At 40.4% G+C, this 12416-nt stretch overlaps 1 protein-coding gene across 1 annotated transcript in view; it reads left to right on the top strand.

Annotated features, from left to right (window-relative positions):
* The window catches only part of ACTN2 (actinin alpha 2), a 69937-nt gene extending 63105 nt beyond the window's left edge, over nt 1-6832 (top strand). The window contains exons 17-21 of the mRNA XM_036919331.2: nt 760-939; nt 1587-1733; nt 4264-4329; nt 5032-5190; nt 6620-6832. Coding sequence (XP_036775226.1) covers nt 760-939; nt 1587-1733; nt 4264-4329; nt 5032-5190; nt 6620-6778 — 711 coding nt within the window. The 3' untranslated portion in view covers nt 6779-6832. The remainder of the gene's footprint in view (nt 1-759; nt 940-1586; nt 1734-4263; nt 4330-5031; nt 5191-6619) is intronic.
* The last annotated feature ends 5584 nt before the right edge of the window (nt 6833-12416 follow it).

Consider the following 12416-nt stretch of genomic DNA (forward strand, 5'->3'; position numbering starts at 1 on the left):
ATGCTGCGGCAGTTCTGGTCGCCCCACTCAGGACATGCGAGCTCTGCTCCTGCTACTCTGGGCTCCACCCCTTCTGGCCCCTGGGCTTTTGGCCTGTGTGTGCCTGTGGGCACCAGTGCAGCACATGGAGGCTGTTCTTTCTGCACCTGCTCATTTTGTCAATAAAATGACGACAAGCTATTTCTCGGATTTTTCTAGATTTTAAATCATCCATAAAGAGGACGTGAAGAGTCACAAATGCTTTGTATTTTCCGAACACTTAAGGCAAAGTGACATCTGAATGACACTGATTCCTGGGTTCATTTTATCACTAAGAACAGACATTTATTGACCCAGTTATTTTTCTCACAAACTTCCTTCTGGTGATAAAATGTTAACTTTTTTCTTAAGAAGAATATCCAAAAATATAAGAACTTATGACCACCGGTGAAGGAAACATCCAGTGACCTTAAGTCTGCCTGGCAGCTGCAGTGCCACAGGTTCCCCTCCTAGGGAGGTGCCCATCTTCACTGGAAAGAGGCCCTGGTGACTCACTGCTTACCCCTCTTAGTTTGCTTTTTTGGATCTAGGTTGTGTTTTTGTCCATCCTCTAGACAGACTCAAACAAGAGCTTGTTTTGTTCTGTTTCCCACTTCATCTGAGAAAAGCAAGTGGCTTTGCTGCCTAAGGCTGGCATAGCTTCTGAAGCATTGTCAAGAATGACAGCTTCTGTGTGGTTTCCTTTGAGGCCGACTCTTGTCCTGTCCTTGCCTCCAACAGGAGATTGCCCGGAGCTCCATCCAGATCACAGGGGCCCTGGAAGACCAGATGAACCAGCTGAAGCAGTATGAGCACAACATTATTAACTACAAGAACAACATTGACAAGCTGGAAGGGGACCATCAGCTCATCCAGGAGGCCCTGGTCTTTGATAATAAGCACACCAATTACACCATGGAGGTACAGCAGCCAGACAGGCTGTGTTGCTGTTGTTTCTAATTGTGGCCATTTCACCTTCTTGGAGTTTTCTTTCTGCACTTCTCTCTATTTGTTCCCATTAAGTTCTACAAGTATGAAAGTTAGGGCTCTTAATGCCTTTCCTGTCACTGTATGTGAAAATGCTTTGTGAACTCTATCAAACACTATATAATTACTCATCATCATCACCATCAACAACGTCATCATCATTGTTATTATCACAACAATGAATTCTTTGCACTGCTTCAGAGAGGGCACCAGAAAAAGGACTCAGCCCAATCTGATCACCCTGAGAGCAGCAGGTGTCTTCCAGGGCCCATTCTGCTACTTAGTAAATGGAAAGATACTTCTAGGGACAAATAGACTCTACCTTGTATATTTTATTTACAGAGTACCAGTTGTCACTCTTTGAATCCTGGTCTCACTTCTAAGTACTTTCTGCTACAGAAATCTTATAGTAAGTGGAAAGGTAGACTAAAACAAGTATAGTGGAGTCTATTCATTAAGCCCTACTTCTCTCCCTTTGAGTCTCTCCCTTTCATAACAGCCCTCCTGTTATGGTAATGGGGAGGCAGGATTGACATGCTGAAAGAACCTAGAGTTGATCACTTCCTTTTTTCCATCTGTAGCATATTCGTGTTGGATGGGAGTTACTGCTGACAACCATCGCCAGAACCATCAATGAAGTGGAAACCCAGATCTTGACAAGAGATGCGAAGGGCATCACCCAGGAGCAGATGAATGAGTTCAGGGCCTCCTTCAACCACTTTGACAGGGTACTTTACTCCCTCCAGTTACTTGAAAGACAATATTGGGGACATTAAGTAATGTATTTGAAATAATATCCATGCTATTAATTTATCCATGTGACCTTTAACTTTAAAGGTAATGGGGAAACAGGATGATTAATGCCAAAGGAGATTAGCTGCCAAAATGAAGTGTGCTGAGCTCTGATGTTGCTCAGGGTGACACAGAGTCTAGGTCTGTGTGTGGTTTTATGCAGATCACTTAACAAATGCCTTTGTAGTTGAAAGCAAAGTTAGATTTGTTCTAAGTGAAAGTAGAAACCTCAACACAATGTGATTGCTGGATTTAGATCATTTTCTAAAGACTTAAATACAAAACTCTGATGTCTTTTCCTAAGTAACTATTCACTAAAGCACCTGATGAAAATTTAACCTTCTCTTTTGACACACAAAACTTCTATTTTTTAATTTATAAAGTCCACCTATGAAATGTTTTAAGGAAAATGCACCAACAAAATGCTGATCATTTTCATACTAGAAGCATATAAAGAATGAAGTACTGCTTTTAAAATATCCAGTATTTTGATTTGAATAATATTGACTAAAATGAATTTATAAGAAAATTCCCAGTTGGTTTACCATGTGGCTAAAAGTGACTTTTAAGGCCCCATTCCATTTATTAAAGATCCCTAGAAAAGGGTATTCCATTATTTTGTACAGTACCCCATTTATGACTTACAAATATCACTAAGTGGTTCTTAAAATGCCTCCAGGACAGGTCAGCCAGATTCTGCCTATTAAAAGATTTTGACAGTGGACTTCTGATCAGGGAGCTAAAGCATAAATAAATAATTAAATACAGAGCTGGATTGAAGTTTAGCATGGTTTCAGCACAATTTAATTGTGTAGAAATATTCTGTAATACCAACCCAACTTCATTCGTTGAGGCTCAGATCACGTTTCTCCCATGGAAGGAAATAATTGATTGCTTTCCCTGCACAGATCTATCTGGGCTTGTTGGGGGACATTGTGCACTCATTTGGGCCACCTCCTAGGTTGATTGGAATCCAAGCTAATGAGACTATCTTTTGTGACAGAAGTCCAAAGGAGGACAATGCAGAACCTGCCAAGTTTAAAACTTGTTTAAACTAAATATTAAGGATTACATATCTTGGGGGGAAATGAAGTTTGCTTGAAGTAGTGGGGAGGGATGCCAGGGACAGGGAATCCACTTGGCTCCATCTTCTCACTAAGTAGTAACAGCAGGAGTGGCGGGACACAGAGGACCTGAGCTGGGGGAGTCTCACCAAAGCTTGCGGAGCACAGGGGTAACACGATCAGAGTTGAGGGTACGATGGACTGGAGGCACGGAAGAGGGGAGAGCAGGCAAGCAAGGGGTCAAGATAGAAGGCTCTTAGAGAAAGAAGTGAGAGGAAAGGACCTTTGCCTTCTGGGCTGAGGCACATAATTGTCCTTTTCTGGCAAGAGGGTCTGGAGAGTAAGAAGAAAGAAGGATCCAGGTCTTAGGGAACTGGCGACATTAAAGGAGGCAGAAAGGCCAGAGCAGGAACACTGAGGGAAGTCAATGGGGGCTAGACATCAGTGAAGTAGGGAAGCGTTGCTTCAGGCAGTATTGCTGAGAGGCTGTGGGCAGCGACTGTGGGCCAGACACAGATGTGAGAACAGACACATCAGGTTCCCATCCATAGAAAAGAACTTCTGATGTTAGCTTTAGGGACTGGGCTATTTCATGGGCAACTGAAAACACCAGAAAATAACCTTCCATTTAATAATTGGCTTGACAGATAATAAGTGTTTTCTTATCTTTAAATTCATATTGATGCTTGAACCTTAGCTGTCCTCTCAAAACCCGCAAGGAAATCTTCAGCACAGCCCTGCACCTCCCATGACATCGAGGGCTTTGCATTGAAACCTCTGTAGCTAAGAGTTTGGGTGGCTGTTTTGCCCGGCCTGGCCGTTCCTCATCTGGGAAAGCCACTGTCTGCTCAGGCCTTCATGCACTCTGCTCTACATAGACCCTCATTGGATTTTCGGGGGAAGCTGAGTTGCCCGCACAGAGGGGTCACTGACTGCATCCTGGCCCAAGAGCCTGAGAGTGGTTGTGGGGTAACTGTCCTGTTGTTTGCATTCTAAGAATGCTGTTGTCTTAGATGGAGCTTTACAAAACGAAAACTACCTCGGGCCATGAGATCATACTAATGTCTCAGAACACTTACCATTTGTTCTGTCATTGGTGGGTGGCAGGTCATTTTTGATGGCACTTCCTGCCGCTGCTTACTTACTTTAATAGGGTGGTCTCCTTTCACTTTTGTCTGGTGTTTATCAACTCCCTTCCCCTTTTTCCCTTTTTAAGAAATTATTTTATAGCATCCCTGTGTTGGCTCCACCATTCCTGTAAGACAGTGGTGACTTTTGCAGTCTCCTTGGCAGAGCTCGGGGTGGCCCATCTCTTACTAGATTTTGTTCACTTGGGCAAGTAGAGTTGCTCATTTTTTTGCCTCTAATTCTGAGCTTCTCTGTTCTTTGTGTTTATTGGCAGAGGAAGAATGGCCTGATGGATCATGAGGATTTCAGAGCCTGCTTGATTTCCATGGGTTATGATTTGGTGAGAAAGAAGTTAAAATTTTACCAAGACTTGATATTTTGATTTATATTATACGAGATGAATGGCTTATTTAAATATAATTCACATACCATACAGTTCATCCATTTAAAGTAAACACTTTAATGGCTTTTGGTATCCTGACAATTTAAAATACATTTTCCTCTAATATCTTCAGAGGTGAAAAGTGCTTAGTAATGAAGGAGCTGAGAAGGTCTTACATTTCCTTGTGGGTGGGGAGAGCACCAGTGCATCCTCACTTCTCTGTACTCATTAATGTGTATTTCGCACCATGAGGTGCTCTGATTCCTCTCAGACCTTAAATAGAAAATCACAAAAGCCATCTTCCGACCTGTCTTCTGTTTAGCAGTTTTCTTCTTAATCTGAGAAAAGGCCCCAGTCTCTCTCTCTTGATTCTTTTTACCTAATTACGTGAAGGCCTGAAGGCAATATGGGTCATCTAGGAAGGAATTCTAACATTCAGGAGCTTCTGGCTTGAGGCCACAGCAACTTTTAAAGTCAGAAGATGGCAATAACTTAAGTTTCCTGTAGGGGAATCTGTTCCAAAGATTGTAGGGCAATGCAGGGAATATTTAAGTTTTCAGATAATAAGGAACTTGCATGTCAGTAAGTAAAAGCAGAGGAATGGCACTATAGGGAGTTGTGTACCATTGAAATAAATGTTTCTTTGCAACCTTTACTCAGGGTGAAGCTGAATTTGCTCGCATTATGACCCTGGTGGATCCCAATGGACAGGGCACTGTCACCTTCCAGTCCTTCATCGACTTCATGACTAGAGAGACAGCTGACACTGACACGGCTGAGCAGGTCATTGCCTCCTTCCGCATCCTGGCTTCAGACAAGGTCTGCATTGACAAATGTTCTACTTTGGCAGCAGTCCACTGCATTATTCTAACAGGAAGAGAAACAGTGCTGCAAATAAAAACCATTTTGATGGTAGTGCATTTTGTACCACATCAGCACTGAGTTCAGAAAGCAGTCTGTAAACATGACAAAGGTGTACACCGAGCAGAGAAAGTGCTGACATTCTGTCTGTGGCATTTCTTCCCAGGCTCCACAGTGGTTTCTAGAAGGAACAAGGAATATGTTTTCTGTAGAGTTTTTTCTGAATTTCAGTGGTTCAGCCCTATTTTACATTCTGCGTTGGTGGCTATGACTCAGAAAAGAGAAACCATGCAGTTCAGATATTGTGGAACTGTGAACCTTCTCCTAAGGATCAGTGACCCTGACTTTGTGCCCAGCCACTGGAGCAAAGTTTAATATAGCCATTCGTCATTTAAAAAATTTGCAAGCTTTTCATTACGTGTAACCTAGAAATTAAGTGGAGTTTAACTGCATGTTCAGAATTTTTAAATCTCATTCCCGTAACAATGTAACATCTCAATATGGTACAGATTCAATTTGGGATATGATTCTTTATCCTGTGTTCTAGCTGAGAGGAAAGAGGAAGTTAGGAATGGTAAAACACATCAGCAGAGCCATGTTTATTTCCTTAAAGCATCAGACAAGGCAAACCATCTTAAAAGGAAAATACATTTGTTTTAAAATGAATCCTTTACCTCGGGGAGGGGGTGGAGGGAAGAGAGAGCCCGCCCCGTGTGGGAGGTATTAAACCGTGGCCCATTTAGCCCCCCAAAAGTTTCCACTCTAAATTACAATATGGTGTTTGCTGTTTATTTATTTTCACTCTTACCCACCAGTTTGTTTTACCAGAATTATCCTATTTTCTGTTAGACATTTGACAATTAAAAAAAAAGACTCCATTGTTAAAGGTCCGCTTTACTTTGTTTTAGAAAGAGGTTTTCTCCAGAGGCAACATATTTCTACTTTTTTAACGAACTGAATAGGAAAAATGACTCCATTTTCTAAAAGCAGATATCACATACATTAAAAAAAAAAAATACATTGATTATGTTAAGTTAAATATTCCTATGTTCTCAACAGTGTATGATAGAAACCAACTATCCTTTATATTTCTGGTGTGAAATTGAGACCATAGTATTTTTCACTTGCCTTATGGTTCCATCTGAGAAATATTGATGCCTGTGTTCCTGTGCTTTTGTAATAATGTTCTTGCTGGCCAAATCACCTCACAGATATGCTCTTACGAGTAAAACTCAGCCTTTTTTTGCCTGTCCTCTGCCCATTAGACTCCCTGCCTTTAATCCTTTCTTAAAATGAAACAAGTGCAGCAATGTATAAGTAATTAAAAGCATTTATGTTCTAGTGTTTTCTGTGATCGGTTATGTAAACACTTGTGTATGTTTTCCAGCCATACATCCTGGCAGAGGAGCTGCGCCGGGAGCTGCCCCCAGACCAGGCCCAGTACTGCATCAAAAGGATGCCGGCCTACTCAGGCCCAGGCAGTGTGCCGGGCGCCCTGGATTACGCCGCCTTCTCCTCTGCACTCTATGGGGAGAGTGATCTGTGATGCCGAGGGTCTGTAATCAGTGTCCCATCAGAACGCAATAAAAGCTGAAATCACTGTTTGTTTCTTGGAAACTTTGACAAGGTTTAATAAGTTAAGAAAGAGAAAAAATATTTTGCAGTTCAGTAATTGCCAGCAATGTAACATGGCTGAAATTAAGTTTCTGAAATTATGACATAGTGTGCTTCATAAATCGGGTTATTTCTGAATTTTTATCTAAATGCATTGAAATAATCAGGTTTTTGTTTGTTTTTTTGATAAAACAAAGCAAATTACTTGAGTAATATGAAATTTGGAGGATCAAGAAATACAAGAAAAGTGAAAAAAACTGGAAATTACAAAACACCCAAGACCAGAAAAAAAAAAATTCACAAGTTTCATAAAATGTTTGATATTTTAAAAAATATTCTTCAAATCTAATATGCTTATGTGATTTATACCTAGGGTAATATATTTGGGATGTTAGTGTTTTACTTTCTTGCTTATCCAAAGATTAGCTATATTTAAGTATAAATAGTACTATCATCTTCTTAGTTAAATTTAATATTGTGAGATGGAACTTCAGGGACTAGAAACAGACTACCTGAAAGATCTTCAGTACTTAATGTTAATATAGAGATTATAGTCTGCTCTGCATTATTTAGGACTATGTAGTCAAATTAGTGGGTTTCAATGCCTTAGTTATTCTCCAAAGTAGGGACCTCAGGAAATACAGAAGTCTGTTATTGCCAGAGAGGAAGACAGAAGTAGTAGGTAAAGTAGTAGGTAAAGGATTATTTATTCTGTGCTTTTTCTAGAGCTTGTTAGTACAGGTTCTCAAGAAATGACCATATATAAGTGCTCTGTCTTTAAATAAACAGATGTCTGTAGTAATAATTCATAACAGGGCACAAATCAGAAAGTGGTATCCTTCTAGCTGTCCAGGAAGAGCTTCTCCTTTACTGTAATGAACAATACTAATCTCAACAACAGTAGAGGTAAGATCTTCCATTGCAGAACCTTTACGTATTTGGGAGTGACTTCATTTGTGGAGTAGAAACTACTAGATGTTTTTGCTGGCCCTCGGTATGTGTTCAGCACTGTGCCTGGGGTGGTGCCTCCTAGCAGGTTCTGAGCCAGGCTCTGGCTGCACCTGCAGCCCTGTTGCCAAGGACACCACATATGGTCCCAGGATCGGCTTGATCTCAATGTTCATTCATTTTCTGCTCATGCTACCCTATGCTATAATCACACCCCTCCCCACCCTGCTCTGTTTTCCCATCTCTTTGGCAGCTTGTAGAGAATAAAGCAGGAATTCTTTCTATATCTGAGTTCTTAATGATCAGGAAATGAATTAGAAACAAATGAAAACAGTTGTGAACAGCAATTAAAGTATTACTAGAAAAGCAGTAATGTGCCCATTACCTACAATCTGTTTCCTTAGATTTTTATAGATTTCCACCAACAGCAGGAAGTGTGATATTTTCCATTCATAACTGGTAAACTAATACTTCTACTACATTGGCCCCTTTAGAACCTTCAACCTTTATACATTTCATTAATTTGCTTTATTATTAAGTAGTTGGTAGTTTGCAAATTCCTGAAATATTTGAGTCCTTGAGTTTAATGCCAGACACTTTTGGGGTGCTGTTTAGGTAAACTTTGACCCCTTATTTTATTTCAAGCAGGTGCTATATTCCAGCCATAAATGTTAAGGAAAATCCTGGAAGTTGTTCTGCCTTTGAGGCTGCTAAGCAGATTTGTGGTGGTGTTGGATGGGTGTAGGCAGTGTATTTACCTAAAATTTAAGTTTATTTATAATATTCAGGCTAGAGACTGGATCGGTATGATCTGCTAATAAATGTAGAAAGGAAATCAACTCTGCAAAACACTTAACAAACATGTTTATACTCTCATTTTAGAAGTTATTTTTATTTCTGAAGCTGAATTATCGATTAAACTTAACTTGTAAAAGAAAAAAAAATCCCTGGTTTTGTTTTGTTTTTATTTCAAAGAATAGCCAGTTTCTTTGGTTAACCACAAATGTAGTCACTTAAAGTTTCCCTTATATTTAAAAACTCTCATTTGGGTTAGTATTTGCCTCTCTCACAGAATTAGAGACTGGCTTGCTGGGTGGAAGGTGAATTTGAGATGAGGAATTAAGGTTGACTCAATTAGAGGTGAGTGATGAATGGATTAGGAAACTAAGTGATTTAGCAAGTTTTTACCTAGGAGATTACTTCAGAATCCCCAGTAGGTATTTTTTAAATGCATACATTTTCAGCCCTAACCCCAGAGTTTCAGGTTGTAAAGGTCTGTGTTAAGACCTGGATATCTGTATTTTTTAAAAGGTCCATGGAGGATTCTACTAACTGTCAGTTGAGAATCATTGGATTATAGGTAAAGAGTCATCAGTAGTTTAAAAAGTCTAAAACAATTGAAGATGCTTTTACTGGAAAGGCTAATAGTAGACAATATGAACGGGCAGGCAAACTCTGTGCCGTGTGGCTAGTAACATAGAAATGCTTGGCAGTGCTTTAGTTTTAGATGCATACATTTGGTTTGGCATTTTTTCCTGCTGTGTACCTGGTTCATGTTTGCTCATGATATAAGAAGCTATAGAGATGAGCTCACTACAGCCATAAGTGAAAAGAAACAAATCTAAATGATACAAAGTTCAAAACTTATATTTTAAGGAGATGTTGCTAATTATTACCAAGATAACAGAAATTCACCCAGTTTCTTTGACAAGAAGGCATTGAGTGTGCCCAACTGTGTCCTTAAACTTTCTCAAATGCCCAGGAGCTTATGCAATGGTTGTACCACCCTGTTTGAGGCATTTTTGTGTTTCAGATGGAATCAGGAGAGGAGACAGAGTTTTTGCCTTTTTGGATTCATTAATTAATAACTCAATACTTGGGCAACCAACAGGCCATCATTCTTTTTAAGGTGGTTGCGATTTGTCAATGAGAATCCCTCATGAAGGATTTCCCAAGGGCCTTGACGTCCCTCTGGCAGTGCAGACTTCCCCACCGGTAAGGCGGCAGTGCAGCAGCAACGCTTGGGGGCCCACCAAGGCACACTTGCAAATCCTTTGGAAGTCTGGGTGTTCCAGGAAACTACAGTGGCAGATAGACAAAGTCATCATGTCTTTGCAAGCTAAGCCACCAGAAATGGAGAAAGATTAGCTTTATACACAGTAATTGTAGAGAGGGTAAAGAGACCTTTTGAGTTGAGTACTCAGTATGAACAATGAAGTGGTATTATGGTCAGCACTGAATTATCTAATTTCGAAATTTCCTAAGTGACAAGTGGCCAAAACCAAGAATGGCTACGTTCTTCTCCAGACCACTTCCTGGGTGTGCAAAACCTTCATGCTGCCCTCAAGTTCACAGCTATTGCTGGGAACATTTCTTTCCCCTGACCTGGTTTTCCCCAACATGTTCCAGCCCTGTGTCTCAACTCCAGATGCACATTAGATTCATCGAGGATGCTTTTTAAAATGAGTGCTTCCTGGACCCCATCCCAGACTAAATCAGTAGTGGCAGAGGTGGACGTTCCCAGTTATCTGTATTAGTTTCCCCCTAGATCAGCCTAATGTAGAGCTGAGGCTGGGAACCACTGTGCTAGGCAATCAAAACATTGTCTTTCTGTGCTATAGGACTCTGTTCTCTGCTATGTGACTGCTGCTCCTGGAATATGCAAATACAAGGAAGCCAAGTGTTAATGTCAGTGTCAGCAGGTAACCAGCTGCTCTCTGGCCACTCTTCCCACATGCATCGCACACCCATCCCTCCCTGAGCAGTCTTCCTTTTTTACAGTCATTTCAAATGTTTCTGAAGTTGGACAGGTTCTTTGCCCTAGAGAAGGGGGCACATCCAGTCATCCTTCCAGGTCTGTCTCCTCCTTTGTGAGGCCTTTCCTAGCCGAGCACAACCTTCACAGGCTTCATCTCTCCTTTCTGAGCTTATTCTTGCTCCTGCTGTAAGCTTCTCACACTCTTCCCTGGATTCGAGCTGCACAGGGTCAGCTGCCTCTGCTAGGCAGAGCCCACCAAGGTCAGGGACTTGTCTTTCCCCTGCATCTTGTAGCCCAGGACCTGGCACATGGCAGGTAGTAAGCACTGAATGAACAGTTTTGCTAGACTGTGAGTTTGAGTAATATTAAATGTCACCCACAGGAATGAGAAAAGATGGAAATAATCAGGCCAGCGGCTCACTGGAGAGGGGAGGGAAAGAATTCAAGCTGATGAATGACTTAGCATAGCGGTCCTCCAGCAGAAGTACCCATGCACGTGAAGGTATCCAAGTGCTTCATGGAAATGGAAATGGATGCTTGTAGTGCATTTCAGTCTTCACCTTCCATATGTACTCCTTCCTAATAGCACATGGTTGCTTGTGTCACTTCTGCTTGTGAAGCAGAAAAGTGGGAGAAGCACCCTTCTCCCACTTTTCAAAAGAAAAGTACTCCCTCACACACGCTAAATCTTACAAAAGTTCATGGACCCAGAGTGTAACAAATCTCCAGGGCTCCAAACAGAGAGTTTGAAATATTATTTGGGGCAATCCCTTATGGGGTGCTTCATCAAGGCAGTGTACTCCCACCGTCCCACCCTAAAACCTCCTATCTTTTCTTGTCTTATTTATTGTTCTGCTAAAGGTGTACTGTGGCATAGGGAACAGGACATTTGGCCCTAGCCGGGACATGGTGAAATGAGATACATGTGCTATAGGGTACTGGGGCTGACAGTCATGCCAGTTTGCAGTTGCTGGCTTCCCCTTTTCCATTCTTAAGTTACTGTCAAAAGAATGAGTTACTCATTAGGGAGATTAATGGGCAATCAGAGCATCAGTTAGAAATATTAACCTCCTAACTGGCTTTTTTGTTGCCTTGTTTAAAACATAAGCAATTCTTTTCAACTATCCTCAAGAAATGTCCTTTGAATGAGTTAGCTGATTGAAAAAGCACCCCTGAGCAACGAAAGCAGCACAGGCCGATAACAGAAACGCTTTCCCAGGCAATCACAATTTTCAAGTTTCACTAGATAAAACCTGTGGTAATCGTTTTACATAATTTCTTTTAGATTTGGTGCATCTTACACAAAAGGTTATTTCAAACATATTAAACATGTATGTTTATATATAAATATATATATTTATAAATTATCTAGAAATATATAGAATATACCAGTTGCAATCTTATTTTGTCTTATAAAATATTTAGTATGTACTATTTTATGTTAGCAAAAAACTAAAATTTATAGTAGACACAAAACCAATTAATTTTTAGCAGTCTTTACTCTTTCATTAAATACTTTGAAAAAGCTCAGTCAGTATGTCTGTCAAAATTAATGGAATTTTTTCTTAATCTTATACATGATTTTTATTTAATTATTTCCAGACACCAGAATTCAGTACACATACACACATTTATGAAAGAAATACCATTTCTTTTATTATCCCCCTTGCTTCATGAATAGCTAAAAGTTGTAGTTACATACTTTACTGCAAAAATCAGAAAAACTTACTTAATGAGAAATTTAATTAGCACAGCAGCATTGTAATCTTGACAACTGCGCTTACAAGATTCGTTGCGTTATTTATCTCTCAGTGGTTTTTTCTACTGTTCCTCAAACTGTTGACAATGAATTGAAAATGAAGTC

This window comes from Manis pentadactyla, chromosome 8 (genome assembly GCF_030020395.1).
Source record: "Manis pentadactyla isolate mManPen7 chromosome 8, mManPen7.hap1, whole genome shotgun sequence".
NCBI lineage: Eukaryota > Metazoa > Chordata > Mammalia > Pholidota > Manidae > Manis > Manis pentadactyla.